Consider the following 13,716-nt stretch of genomic DNA (forward strand, 5'->3'; position numbering starts at 1 on the left):
CCGAATCTGGGATATAATACGAGCAAATACAGGGTTCCGGGCTTAAAAATATTTGTTTACGACCACAAACAGTCACAAAACCAACCTTATGTCAAGGTGATAACCTCTCAGTTTATTAAACATAAGTACAAAAGTTAGTTTATAAAGTAAAGTGTAAAAAATCCACACAAAATACTAGGACATAGGTTCTAGTTCGCCTGCATGTGGGTTAGTAAACTTAAGCGCCTAGGGTCATTCAATATGTACAGAGCTCTCTCTGGGATCCGAGGATCCCTTGATCCATGCCATCGGGTCAGATCGGATCAGAACAGGTTGTGGAAGAGCAGGTCCGGCTGCGACAGGGTCTTCTTCAGGTTGCGCATGCTCAGGCGGCGGCGGTCGGCGGTGCATCTGTAGACGACGGGACGTGGGGGTGGGGGATTGGTGTTGCAGGTACAGTGGGTGCGGGTACGGGTTCAGGAGTTCGTGTGGTTAGCAAAGCTTTCGAGACAACGGCACAGGGATGAGCACGGGTTTGGATGAGGCGCAAGCGGCTGGGACTCGGGTGGGGGGAACAGTAGCGGGCGGCCGGACACCAATGCACCTTCACCAGGGAGACCGGGGGCTGCTCCTCCGCAACGGGACTCACTTACTCGAATATGCGACCCTGGTACTCGATCATCAGCTTGACGCAGTCGGCCAGGGTCTCGCCCTCGCGGAGCAGTTGCTGGATGTCCTGCATGTGGACGCCCTGCGGCACTGTGTGGAAGATGGAGGGCGTCACCGATATGGACAGCGTTTCGGCGCTGATCTGCTGCAGCGGCACCTTGGTTAGTCTGCGAAGGGGTGATGGAAATAGATTATACATTGTTATAGCTTGTTATATTAATCTGTTATATTATAATCTTATATTATATTATATTACTATATTATTTTGTGTATTATGGGAGTATGATATAGTTTATAATAGGAACTAGCTTGTTTTATATTATTTTCGCTTAAAATCCCCCAAGTGTCATACTACGAAAACAATTTCAAGGGGATTTAAATTATTTCTCGAAGAATTAAAAACAATAACTCCACACAATAAATATTAAGCACTTCCGCTGAACGTATTACTAAATAATGAATAATCAAGCAAACATAATTTATACGCAAAATACACTTCGAATATATTTCACCAAAAAGCCTGAGTCATAAAGAGTATTCTGGAAAAGTACAAACAAAGTCTTATGACCCAGGCTTGATAGGAAAACTCCCTATTAAAATTGCTTGAAACTGATGAGGTTTTCCCACAGCTATAACCACCCACCTGTTGAAGTGCCCGAAGATGTAGTCCATGGTGTCGCGGTTGATCTCCGGCAGCGAGCGTATCAGTCTTTTCAGAGTGTCCAGCTTGGCGGAAAGATCGGTGAGCACTGTGGGGAGGGTGAGGCAGGGATTACAACTGAGAGCACCACGAGGGGGAGTTCCTAACTTACACCACTGGTTGGGCGGGCCAATGAAGGTCTTGGCCTCGTTGACACTGACCAGCGGGCTCTTGATCTCGCGCAGGAACAGCTTCAGCACCCCGGTCAGCGTGTGTATGTCCACGTCCGGCTGGCGCAGTGCGTCGTAGTCGTTCGCGTCGATGCTGAAGCGCAGCGTCTGGATCTTGTTGTAGTCGCCGCACTGCCGGTAGATGCCCTCGATGGGCTGCGTGGACCTGCGATACTTCTGTTCGATGAGGTCGCAGCAGTCGACCACGATGCGGGGCACGTTGCGGTACTGGTCGTGCTTCAGCACCATCTCCAGCTCCGTGTCGAAGCAGGGCTCGTCGAAGAAGATGCGCTGCTCCCGCAGGGTCTCCACGCTGGGCCGGCTCTTGAACCAGTTGGACAGATTCATCCAGGCCACCAGGCGGGAGGGTCGCACATTGGGACTGCCGGTGGTGTGGGCCGGATACCGCTTGCCGAACGCGCCACCGCCGCCCGATCCCGCCGAGCGCTGTTTCTCCTTCTCCCTGTCCCGTTCCTGCAGCAGTTCGCCCAACTGGCGACTCATTTCGCCCACCTTCTGCTCCAACTCCTGGCCGTAGGTGGTCTGCACCAGCAGATCCTGCTCCAGCGTGTGCATGCGCTGCTTGAGGTCGTGCCAGCGCTTGGAGCAGGCGCTGCAGCACTCCATGGCGCTGTGGCGGTCCCTGCCCTTGGACCTGCCCACCGCCGGACTGCCAGCCGAGCTGGAGTTCGAGGAGCAGACGTCTAGGCTGGTGTTCGAGACCAGCACGGCTGTGTTGGTGGAATCGTCCAGGAAGAGGCGGGTCAGATCCCTGGTGCTGCTGCTCTTCAGCAGCGCCAGCTTGTTGGGCTTGGTCTTCAGCTCCCTGAGGAGGACGACCGCCTCGGGGCGCCCCGTGTCCTGCTTGCCCGCCTTGTCCAGGGTGCAGTTCGAGCCGCCATTGCCCTCCAGGCGGAACAGAGTGCCCGAGGTGACGCTGTGGCCGCGCATATAGGCGTGCGGGCCCTGCGACGATGACGATGACGACGAGGTCGTGGAGCGGTCGCGAAAGCAATTCATCAGAGTCTTTCCGGGCTGGCGTCTCTCGTGGGCCACGAATCCCGCGGCGCCGATTACGATGTGTGCCGAGTCTGGAGTGCCAGGCGTTACTGGCCGCTGACTGGTCGTCGTCTGCATGATGCTGGCCAGGCTTATCGGTTGCCCGCACTCCCGCCGCCCTCGCCACTTGGGCTTCTTCTCGATTGGCTGCTCTTGGGCTTTATCGCAGCAGCGCCCAAGGGGTGAGGCAGCTGACCGGTGGGGAGTGGCCCGCTTCGCCTCCTCCTCCTCCTCCTCCTCCGGGGGCAAGTGACGTCAGTGGCAGAACTGTGCGGAAAGAAACAATCGTGGGTATAATTAGTTTGTGACTATTGGGTTTAAGCGAAGATAGCGAAGACAGTGGGCACTGGTATATAAGTGTATTACAAATTTCGAAAAGTGCTTTTATGGGGTGGTCATAATCTAAGGGCCCACTGTGGTCAGCACCCACCTCTTCCGCTTGTCAAGAGCCAATTTCCGCTGACTCCCACTGTGTTGTCCCAAGAAGTGGCAGCAGCAGCTGCTGCAGCAACACCCGTTGACCACAACTCACTTCTGGGGCTTCCTTCGCCGCCGATGACTCTTCCTGGGCCAATCTTGCCTGCCCTGGCGATTCGGATGACGCAGTATCAGTGGCCCGATGGCCGGTCGGTCATGGATAGTGGATAATTCGCAGGCAGCTCCGATTTCAACTGACTGGCCGGGGCGAGCGCCTGGCATTCTGTGGCCGCTTATCGCACTTCCAATTGTTCCACAGTCCCAGCCACTCCGACACTCCCGATAAGATAAGCGCGGGGGAGCCAAACAAATGCCGGAGCACTCGGTACAAATATAAATAAAACTAGCTGTTGCAGAACTGACGATAATGTGTGAAATGCACTGGCGGGCAGCTCCTACCCGCCCTATGCACATCACACTCCATATCCCACGCGCATATCGATGTGTTTACTCTGGCAAGTGGCTGACAATGGCTTCTGCGGGCTGCTCGGCGGCGGCCTGGACTTTGGCAATTTGTGGGTAACTGGAGCAAGTCAGGGCCTTGACCAGCCCTGGCAGATACGGAACAGCTTATCGGCAGTGATGGGAAGGGCACTGGACTGGTTTTTATAGATATACTACGTAGGAAGTGCCGAATTTTCAATATCCGGTATGGGAAAAATCACAATGTCAGTTGGAGCTCTTCAAAATGTAGTAAGTGCCTCAAAGGGTTATAAATATATCATTTAAATATCTTTTGAAGAATAAGTTAGGCTTATATAAGACTGAGAGGTGCCTCATCTTATTCTTAGACAAATATATGGTTAAGAAAGTATCTAAGATCGGACAAGTCTGGCACAATACTGACAATAACTATTACAAGAACCGTACATATAAGTGTGAGGGTTCCCCTAAAGGGTTCCTTAGATGCGCAGTACAAGTACCTACTTCCCATCACTACTCATCAGTGGCAGCCCTTATCTCTGCTTAGTTCTAAGGAGAATCACTTGGGCACCTCCTCGCCGGCTTTGATTTTCTTTCGGTCGTGCGACTTCAGGTGTCCCTTGAGGCCTGCATACTGGGCGAAGCCCTTGCCGCAGAGCTTGCACACGTACTTCTTGTGCTCGGCGTGGATCTCCTTGTGGCGATTGAGGTACTTGGCGCTGGTGAAGCGCTTGTGGCACACATCGCACTCCTTGTCGCGCACGTTCAGGTGCCCCTTGATGTGGTCCCTTAGGACGGTTCGCTCGAAGAAGCCCTTGCCGCAGATGTGGCACTTGGCCACCGGGCGCTGCTCGTGCCGCCGCTTGTGCCGCTTGAAGAAGGAGACGGTGCTGAAGCGCCCGCCGCAGATGTGACAGCAGTAGGGTCGCTCGCCGGTGTGCGAACGCCGGTGGACGATGAGATCGGTGCTGGTGGCGAACCGCTTGCCGCACTCCTCGCAGCTCAAGTGGTAGTCTTGCGTGTGGCGGCGCAAGTGAATGGTGACATTGCCCACCTTGGTGAAGCCCTTGCCGCAGGTGGGACACACGAAGGGCAGGCTGCCGTCGTGCTTGGCCCGATGCACCTTGTAGCCGTCCACGCTGTTCACCAGCTCCTGGCACACGTCGCACTGAAAGGGCGCCATGTGGTCCTCCAGGAAGCGCAACTTCTCGTAGTAGCGAGAACGGGAGCGGAACACCTTGCCCTCCCGCTCGCTGCGCAGTCGGCGCACCTTCTCCTGGTGGTAAGTGCTCCTCAGGCGGCGAACGAAACGCTGCAGCTGCGAGGGATCGAGTGGGATCTGCAGTTCAGTGCGGCACAGCTCCAGCAGGCGATCCTTGGCCTCCCCCCGCACATTGCCCATCCGGCAGGCGAGGTCCTGCATGTCCCAGCTTTCGCTGCACTGGCGGTACAGCTCGATGAGCTTCAAGTTCTGGGCATGATTCAGGTGGGGCACAGCCAGCAGCTCAGCGCCGTTGCCCAGCATGTTGGGATGCTTCGGACGCCGCAGGCTCCTCACCAGGAAGTGCAGCCGCTCGTAATACCACTCGGGACTGGCTGGTGGATCTGTAGTGAGCTCCAGGCGCAGCTTTTCCTTGATATAGACATCCTTCAGCTGCTTGACGTGGGTGGCAATCTCCTGGCGGGACATTTTCAGTCCAAACTGGTCACTGAGGCCAGCGGCGATCTTCTCGCAGGCCAGGCTGCGGTGCCTGTAGTTCCGGTAGGTCACCATGCCCAGGTCCCAGAGCTGCGGCTGCTGCTCCAGCTGGTCGATGAAGGCCAGCATGATGGGGTGCTCCAGCAGCCAGAAGTGCGAGGTGTCCACGGACTGAAAAACGCAGATTAGCATAGGACACATAGGAATCCCTGGCTAGCTCACGGTTTGCTCCTCCTGGCTGGACTGCAGGGATGCTATGCTCTGGCTATCGCTTTCCGGCCAGTCCAGCAGGGTGTCCTCCTCCTGTTCCACCGGAAACTCAGTCTCATTTCCCTCGGGACTCTCTTCAGGCAGGAATTCCTCCTTACCCAACCCATCTGTGTCCTGCGTGGCCAAGGGATCCTCTTCCTTGGGTGGGAGCACTGCCTCCTGATCTCGGCCAGCTCCGCTGCGCAGTGCCCGTTTCTCGGGTGCCAAGGAAACGAGCTTTACGTCCTTCCTTCCTTCATCCTGGAACAGCTCGGAGTGCTGCGACTCCAGGTGCAACTTGAAGTCCTTGAAGGTGCTCGTCCTGTTGTCCTGGCAGTAGATGCACTGGAAGGCGAAGGAGCGCGTCTGCCTCTTGGTCACCCACACGATGTCGCCGCAGCGCTGGTACGGCGGCATTATCTTCCCTTCCGGAGATCGATTTTCAGTGGAATTGTTTGTTTACAATTGCAACCGGAGCTGCCAACCTGCGCGAAGTGCAAAGAATGCTAGGGATACCCTGTAATATATGTGATTTGCTTTTACGCCACTCCGTACAGGACAAATCGGTCAAAAGGATAATGTTCTTAATATAAATGTGCTGATAACATCATAATCCTTTTATATTTCCGCAGAGATTGGTCGTAGAAGCCTCTTCCAGTCGCATGCTTAACCAACACACCCCTCGCTACCCCTTAAACAACCGGCGCAAAAACAGTGTTGCAAAGCGCCCCGCAGACAGGCCTCCGGAATTCGAAAAGCGAAGATGTGTGTTTAATAGCAATTATTACATAATTTCGGGACAGATAATAAAACTTTCAGCTTAACCACTAGACAATAGATAAATGCAAACTGATCGAGCCACTGCCGGAAGCCGGGGATGCTCCACAACCTGATCTAGGGCATCATGCGCAGGGCGCCATCGATGCGGATCACCTCGCCGTTGAGCAGCGGATTCTCAAAGATGGCCTGCACCAGGTGGGCGTACTCGCTGGGCTCGCCCAGGCGCTGCGGGAACGGTATGGACTTGGCCAGGAAGGTGCGCACCTTCTCGGGCAGGGCGGCCAGCATGGGGGTGTTAAACAAGCCCGGTGCAATCGTGCAGATGCGGATGCCCTGGGTGCTCAGGTCGCGGGCAATGGGCAGGGTCATGCCCACCACGGCCGCCTTGGAGGCGGAGTAGGCCGCCTGGCCGATCTGGCCATCGAAGGCCGCCACCGAGGCGGTGTTCACGATCACGCCGCGCTGTCCGTCCTGGTTGGGCTCGTTGGCGCCCATCAGGCCGGCCGACAGGCGGATCACATTGAAGGTGCCCACCGTGTTGATGTTGATCACCCGCTGGAAGTCCTCCAGCCTGTGGGCCACGTTCTTGTTGAAGTTGTACGTCTTCACCGCCGTGGCCGTGCCGGCACAGTTCACGGTCAGGTCCAGGCGACCGAACTTGTCCTTGGCCGTCTGCAGGGCGGCGCTCACGTCCTTCTCGGAGGTCACGTCCACGGGCACGAAGACCACCTTGTCGCCCAGCTCCTTGGCCACCTCGCTGCCCTTGGAGGAGGGCAGGTCGGCCAGGACCACGCTGGCTCCCTGCTTGGCCAGGCGCTCGGCGGTGGCGCGGCCCAGTCCAGAGGCGCCGCCGGTCACCAAAGACACTGCGTTCTGGGGGAGAGAGGGGGTTACTATCTGGCGGTCTTTGTGGGGATTAAGATTGGGGTCTATCTTTAGTAATACCATAAAAAATAGATTACTAGCTTTGAATTCGAAGAACAAAGGTGTTTATCAACAATGATTACTAGAAAATCAAGCGAATAACTTTTTTTACAAGATCATAATGTTTTTTACCTATTTTTTATGGTATTAGAAATAAAATATACTGAGCATTAAAAACCTATAGTTTTGAGGGGCTGATAATCGAATATTTTATGGTTTTCTATGCTAGAAACCCACATTTGATGGTATGTAAGCTAATATTGTTTCCTATATAGTATACCCTAAAATCTAGTACTAATATACGTACACCCCACTGTTTACAGTTAACTAGCCCCAAAGATCGCTCGACTAGAGATCTCTTAATCTCTGACGCCGGTTTATCGCCCTAGCTAGCAGCGGATGGAGGGAGCATCAGGCCAGACTCCAGATGAGCCCCATTGCGCTCTGTTGTTGTATAACTCGGATGGGTCATGCTAATTGCTCGCACCGGGTACAAGGTGCATTGCCGTCCGCAGACGCGGTTATTTATGGGCTCCCACAGACACGAGTTCAGATCCCAGTTGGACTTTGCCCCCGGCCGCCGGTCGTCCGCCAAGGCCCCGGTAATCGCCATTGGTCCTTACTTACGGCCCCGTGCCTACCTTGATCATTCTGCCGGGTGTGTGTTGTGGGTGCGAAAAGCGGTGATCGCCAAGTAACCAGCAAACTTTAAACAGAAAAGCTTCAACAATTTAAACAATGGTCAGTGGAGGTGGCAACATCGATGTCGATTTCGATAACTTCGATAGGCGTTCATCGGGCTTGCTATAAAATATATGGGGTATTCTGCATGCGAAATATTAGTTGACATTTCCAAGCCAATCTCAAATTATTAGTTTTGCAATTGAAACTACATTTTAACAAGTACATAAGACAGAAAATCCGTGTTTTTTCTTAAATAGAAACTGTAAGTTAAGGAAATGATGTTATATTAACATTAGTAGTAGTAGAACAATTAGTCGTTTATAAAAAAAAAATTGAATAAACTGCATTTCAAGTGTATAATTAGTTGACATTTTCAAGCCAATCTTATAATATTAAACCACATTTTTATCAAGTACATCAGAGAAAAAATCCGTGTTGTTATTTCTTTAATAGAAAGGATACAAAAGTAAAAATAAAATGTAAGTTAAGGAAATTCTATTATATTAACAGTAGTAGCAGTAGTAGTAAAACAATTATTTATTTATAAAAATAAAACCTTGAACAAACGGTATTTCAAGTGTATAATTAAAAGAATTCTCAGTTTTTTTAAACAAGAATGGATTTTAAATACATAAACTTGGTTATATTAACCGTCTGATTTCCCAGGGTCGAGCTGCATTCCTACAATGAGCTGAGTAATAACAGTGTGTGTGATATAAATTAATCATTATTCCCAGTTATATTCATTTTTTCCAATAAATTACCCATTTAATGGAACGCAACTGACCTATCGCGGCACGAACAGTATCGGCGCGTCACGTGGGCCGGTCCATCCCTAATCTGATTGGAAAAGCAAAACACAGGAGCAGTTCACAACAATAACAGACAATTAAATGGTCAGGAAAACAACATGTCGTCCACCAGTGGCAGAGACAAGCAGGGTGGCAAGCTAGCAAGCCTCCGGCTTCTGGGCGACGAGGAGCGGGACAAGCTGATCGGCACGCCGCGGCTGCCAAGTGGTGAGAATGCAGACCCTTGCCATCGAGCGTTGCTAACCCATTTCAGCAGCCCTTCCCGGGAGCAGGCAGCCTGCTCAGGATCGCCTCAAGCGGCTGCAGACCAGCCTGAAGCGGGTGCAGGACAAGAAGCCAGCCAAGGAGAAGGAGAGGGAGGCCAAGCGGACCACGCGCAGCTCCTCCACAGCGGGCCACACGCAGTCAAGGGTCCCTGCTCCAGCGCCCAGCCGACGAGCCAGTGCCTCCGTGGCCCCAGTGGTCACGGCCACGCCGCCCAAGCCCTTGGCGGAGCGCTTAAGGGTGCCCGGGGCCCAGGGGCTGTCACCCCAGAATGCCTGGGAGAAGCCCAAGGCCCTGCTGGATGCCAGCAATCGCCTGAAGGAGGCCACAGCCCCAAGTGGTGGGTACCGACCTACCCTTTAAAGCTTCCTTCAAGCCCCCACTCATGCCCTTTGTTCCCCCAGCCAACCAGCGACTGGCCATGTTGAGAGCCTCCCTGCAGCAGAAGCAGCTGGCCCAGGAGCGCAACAACAACGATGTCAGCAGGCCCGACGAAAAGGGCTTGAGGAAACCAGCAGGGGACAGCGATTCCGCCAAGCAAAGCGCATTTAATGACTCCGCGGACGGCGAACTGGAGCCCGAGCCCATGGAGTGGGAGGAGTCCATTGCGGCCGCTCCTCCAAGGCAGCAGGAGGACGACATCCTGCTGATGCGACAGGCCAGCGAGGGCGAGGAGCTGCCCAGCCGTCTGGTGGATCACATGTACTTCGTGCTGGACACCAACGTGCTGATGCACAACATAAAGTTCGTGGAGAGTCTCACCGAGCTGGTGCTACCGGGCACCGTGGGGAGCATGCTGTACATTCCCTACATAGTCATCAAGGAGCTGGACAAGCTGAAGGGCCAGCGCCCGTCGGAGGATCCCAAGCGGCTGATTGCCGTGCGGGCCATACGCTACTTGAACACCAAGTTCGACGAGAGCTTGGAAATACAAGGTGCGCCGTAGGTAAACCACGTGTTATGGCCCATATTAACCAGCAGTATTTGCGTTCCAGCCCAATCCGCCGTGGAGGAGGCGGAGCACCTCATCGAAGTGGACTGCCCGGACGACAGCATCGTCAACTGCTGCCTGCAGCTGAGCGAGCAGGTGCCGCACATGATGCTCCTCACCAACGATGCCAACCTCCGGCTGAAGGCCAACGCCTCGGACATCCGGGTCTCCTGTCGCTCCGACCTGATGGCCGCCCATCCGGCTGAGTTTGCCGCCCTGGGCGACTAGCTGGGATCCCCCAGGGACTCCCTACTTTAGTACACAAAAGACTACGCCTGCGATTGTGATACGGGATCCGGACGGATCCACCAGTCAAGCCACTGCACCGCAGCACACATGAAGTACAAGCGAACACTCATCACATTTACATTTACGAGGTCCACCGGCGGTGTTCACTGAAGACTAGAGTTTCGCATATAAGATATTACTGCCTTTTGCTACCTGAAATAAAGTTTGTTTTTCGAAGCTCTTGTGTTTGCCATCGAGATTAGCGCCGCCCGGAAGGGCATCCGCGGAGCCAAGACCCCCGATTTAATTAGCCGCCGCCGGAGGTGCCGCCTTTGATTGCGCCTTATCGGTGGGGGCAAACAAGATCGGTGCAGGAGGCGCCTCCGCCTCCGCGGGAGCTCACTTGGCCCGTGCCGCTGGGGAGACCGAAGTCAAAGCTTGCGCAACGTTCACCCAGTGCGGTGGTCCTTCTCCTCCAAACGCCCGCGGCGCAAAGTTCTGCGGCTTACTCTCGATAGTGACGACTTTATTGCCGCGCGATAACTTAGGCTATACAAAGTGTACGTACTTGGGAGTGTTAAGTGGGGTGGATCAATATTTATAGTTGCGAAAAGCAAAAAAACGTTCGATTCACGGAGGCGGATAGTAATTTGTGGGTAATTCCCTCCGAGAAAGCTTGGGATACAAACAGGCTCCATCTCTATTTACAAACCTGCGAAATCTGTGGATGTTTCACATGCAAATACAAAATAAGTTGGGAACAGCTGTTCCAGGCAGTTGAAATACATCTTAGAGTGTTCTATCCAAGAAGAGGTTGCTCTCCAAGTGACAGAATCCAGGGCTTTCCCAGAGGAACAGCTTGGAATTAAGCCAAAACTAATATCCGCCTCTTGAACACCTTGTCTTAACATTAAATCCACTTCAAGCGTGAACTCTACATACTATAAGGTATATATCTTTGCTAATGTACAGTCGGGCGGCAAAGATAAGAATACGGGGGGAAGTTGCTAGGAAGGACTCGGAGACAGCTTCCTTTGCCAACCATCCACTCCTCGGGCTGTGGTTTGCTACGTGCTAATGTACAGTCGGGCGAACAGGAACAGGGAGAAGTCGAGGCGGAGGCGGAGGAGGAGGGTTCCTTCAGACACACTGCAGCTTGAGGCTAGCCTCCCGGACCTGCCTCTTTGCCTGATGCATGGCCATTAGCTGGCACCAGCCCCAGGCCAGGGTCCTGTCCTACATCTTGGGCTCCATCAGGGAGCCGCCAGCGCCGCCGACGCACGGCAGGTGCATCTGCATGCGCTCCAGCTGATCGGCCAGCAGGCGCTGCTCGCTGGTCAGCCGCAGGATCTCCTGCTTCTCCTCGATGGTGTGTCCCTTGCGCTTGGTCCGGTACTGCAGCATCCGCTTGTAGCACTCGAGTATCTCCTGGTCGACCGTGTCCAACTTCCGCTTGATGGCAATGCGCTTGATCTCCTCGCTGGCGGCCGAACGCAGTCGCTTCAGCTCCTCGCTGTTGAACTGAGAAATGGAGCTTATCTCTGTGGTGACCCGCTTGATCTCCAGCAGCACCTCGTCCACGTCCTCGTGGGCCGCCAACTCACTGGCGTCGATCAGTCCGTTCTCTATGAGCGTCTTCTTCAGCCGCTGTTCGATGCCCACGCCGTGCTTCATCATGGCCAGCGATCGGAAGTTGCCGGAAGCAGCCGCAGCGGCGGCATTGGCCGAGGACGACGAGTGTGAGTGGGTGTTCTCGTTGCTGCTGCTCGTGGTGCTGTTGCTGTGCTCGCCCACGGCCGCCTGCTCGCTGGGCAGCGTCATCAGCGACTCCTCCATCAGGGCGGACACCAGGCGCTGGGTCAGCGGGCCCGTGATGCTCTCCTCCACCATTCCCTCGGCCTTCTTGATCATCCCGCTGGCGCTGTTCGACTTGAGGCGTGCTCCGCCCGGCTGCAGGGCCTTCATGTCCTCCTGGGCCCAGGCCGTGGAGTAGTGGGGACCCAGCGGGGGCACCGGCGGCACCAGCGGACCCCGATACTGCTCCAGGAGATCGTCGATCAGGCGCAGATCCTCGTTGGTCAGCGGCATGCAGTAGGGCTCTACGGAGAGCCAGAACTTGTTGGGTGTGTCGTTCTTGGGCACCGCCACCTTGGGCAGCTGGGGCAACGGCTGGTGGTGCGGCAGCACGGAACCCGAGGCGTTGGCCGCCACCAGGGTGGGCAGATAGTCCATGCTGTCGTCGGTGTGCACGGCCAGGGGGCTGTTCTTGGCCTGGTGCTTCGAGGAGCCGCCGGCGACGCCCTGTTGCTTCAGTATGGTCATCGAGGAGTGCTTCTTGCGCACGCCTGTGGGCTCGTCGCGCTTCCGCTTGGACTGGCTGGAGGAGGAGGCGCCTCCGCCGCCCAGGGGGCTGCCCAGACTCGTGGAGGAGTTGCTGCCGACGCCGAGCAGGCCGTTTAGCATGTTGGCCGGGCAGGGCGGCGATCCCGGGACGCGGTCCAGCTTTCGGCGGTCCTGGCGCTTCTCATCCTTGTCCAGGCTGTCGTACTCCGCCTTCAGGACCCGCGTGCGCAGCGCCACGTTTGAGAGCATCTGCTCCAGCTCCAGTTGCACTGCATCCAGGTCCTCGGCGGCCAGGTGATCGTCCGCTGGACGCTGCAGTGCGGTGGCAATGGTGGGCAGCAGCTTGGGCACGTCCCGGGTGCGGATTATGGGTATGACGACGCCCCCGGGCGTGGCCAGCACCTCGGCCTCCGCGAAGGAGCTGGGCGGAGCGGATTTGCCGCCGCCCGTGCCATTTGTGGGCAGTTTTCCAGCGCCCCCGGAGGACGCCGAGATGCCGAAGCCACTGGAGCCGGGCGGACCGCCGAAGTGGGCCAGCTTGACGTTCTTCAGGTTCGCACTCATGGGACGCGGCTGCGACAGGATTGCTTCCTCGGTGGCAGCGGAATTTGGGTTTGTTTTGCTTTTTTCTTCTCTTTTTCTGTGGTAAAATCGCAACTTTGTTTGCGTCAATTAGAGGTGGGCGAGTGCTGGCGGAATATCGATAACATGTACGCCTGGAAGGGAGACGCAAAATGTGGGGGTGTGCCCTGGCTAATCTAGCCGGGACACTCACCATTTGCAAGACGGATTATTTTCGGTATTTTTACCAGATCTATTTTGGAAGTTGGTCAAGGATCTTGTGCAATATTTCAATTCTTTTAACTTTTCGCTTTCACAATTATACTTAGGTAATCGGTACGAAATATTAGTGGGGTTGATGTCCTAGGAAATAGCAGTTTTAGTCTGCTATAAGGTGTATTATTCTATATTAACATTGCGAATTATCCCCAAAACCTTTTCCTTGTTTTTTTAATTTCCATTTAATTTCATTCATTTACAAGATTCTTTATCAAGTATGAGCTGCGATAGCATATAATTTTATTTCTGTTTGTCTTTTGAGGAACAACATTTATTAATTTCACGAGTTCTTAGTCCATCTTATCGCTTAATCTTACTTAACTATATATTTTTGGACTGTTTAAATTCTCGCTCTGTGAAGGACCTACACTTTTTCAAAAGTCCCTCCAAAATGTTATCGCAGTGGTTCCCTGTGATCGCGTTCG

The 13,716-nt window shown here is 54.3% G+C and overlaps 5 protein-coding genes and 1 long non-coding RNA gene across 10 annotated transcripts; 2 read left to right on the top strand and 4 right to left on the bottom strand.

Moving 5' to 3' along the window:
* Positions 1-86: 86 nt before the first annotated feature.
* LOC108023629 (rho GTPase-activating protein 15) lies at positions 87-4,029 on the bottom strand. Of its 2 annotated transcripts, XM_050890547.1 has the most exons (5): positions 3,008-4,029; positions 1,461-2,844; positions 1,292-1,397; positions 633-815; positions 87-390 (listed from the first exon to the last, which is right to left on the bottom strand). In XM_050890547.1, the coding sequence occupies exons 2-5, from the start codon at positions 2,653-2,655 to the stop codon at positions 303-305; spliced, it is 1,572 nt and encodes a 523-aa protein (XP_050746504.1). In that variant the 5' UTR covers positions 2,656-2,844; positions 3,008-4,029; the 3' UTR covers positions 87-302. The 2 variants fall into 2 exon arrangements, with proteins under 2 accessions (XP_050746504.1, XP_043948822.1); XM_044092887.2 differs by having other exon boundaries at positions 87-815.
* On the top strand, positions 3,607-6,249 carry LOC122818605 (uncharacterized). The gene is made up of 2 exons (XR_006368097.2): positions 3,607-3,747; positions 6,058-6,249. It is a non-coding gene; the product is annotated as an uncharacterized LOC122818605 (long non-coding RNA).
* LOC122817748 (zinc finger protein 596) lies at positions 3,741-5,963 on the bottom strand. Of its 2 annotated transcripts, XM_050890546.1 has the most exons (3): positions 5,545-5,633; positions 5,399-5,479; positions 3,741-5,347 (listed from the first exon to the last, which is right to left on the bottom strand). In XM_050890546.1, the coding sequence occupies exons 1-3, from the start codon at positions 5,551-5,553 to the stop codon at positions 4,037-4,039; spliced, it is 1,401 nt and encodes a 466-aa protein (XP_050746503.1). In that variant the 5' UTR covers positions 5,554-5,633; the 3' UTR covers positions 3,741-4,036. The 2 variants fall into 2 exon arrangements, with proteins under 2 accessions (XP_050746503.1, XP_043948821.1); XM_044092886.2 differs by having other exon boundaries at positions 5,399-5,963.
* Positions 6,175-7,927, bottom strand: LOC108023761 (3-hydroxyacyl-CoA dehydrogenase type-2). Its single transcript, XM_017093402.3, has 2 exons — positions 7,771-7,927; positions 6,175-7,078 (listed from the first exon to the last, which is right to left on the bottom strand). Exons 1-2 carry the CDS (start codon positions 7,777-7,779, stop codon positions 6,320-6,322), a joined length of 768 nt encoding a protein of 255 aa, XP_016948891.1. The 5' UTR covers positions 7,780-7,927; the 3' UTR covers positions 6,175-6,319.
* A 711-nt stretch (positions 7,928-8,638) lies between these two features.
* LOC108023169 (uncharacterized) lies at positions 8,639-10,345 on the top strand. 3 transcript variants are annotated; one of them, XM_017092411.3, is made up of 4 exons: positions 8,639-8,832; positions 8,879-9,229; positions 9,294-9,824; positions 9,885-10,345. In XM_017092411.3, the coding sequence occupies exons 1-4, from the start codon at positions 8,724-8,726 to the stop codon at positions 10,106-10,108; spliced, it is 1,215 nt and encodes a 404-aa protein (XP_016947900.1). In that variant the 5' UTR covers positions 8,639-8,723; the 3' UTR covers positions 10,109-10,345. The 3 variants fall into 3 exon arrangements, with proteins under 3 accessions (XP_016947900.1, XP_043949517.1, XP_043949516.1); XM_044093582.2 differs by having other exon boundaries at positions 8,639-8,829; positions 8,882-9,229; XM_044093581.2 differs by having other exon boundaries at positions 8,641-8,832; positions 8,882-9,229.
* A 268-nt stretch (positions 10,346-10,613) lies between these two features.
* LOC108023707 (transcriptional adapter 3-B) lies at positions 10,614-13,148 on the bottom strand. The gene has a single exon (XM_017093336.3). It carries the CDS (start codon positions 13,013-13,015, stop codon positions 11,345-11,347), a length of 1,671 nt encoding a protein of 556 aa, XP_016948825.1. The 5' UTR covers positions 13,016-13,148; the 3' UTR covers positions 10,614-11,344.
* Positions 13,149-13,716: the final 568 nt, after the last annotated feature.

The sequence above is a fragment of the Drosophila biarmipes genome, chromosome X (assembly GCF_025231255.1).
Source record: "Drosophila biarmipes strain raj3 chromosome X, RU_DBia_V1.1, whole genome shotgun sequence".
Lineage (NCBI taxonomy): Eukaryota > Metazoa > Arthropoda > Insecta > Diptera > Drosophilidae > Drosophila > Drosophila biarmipes.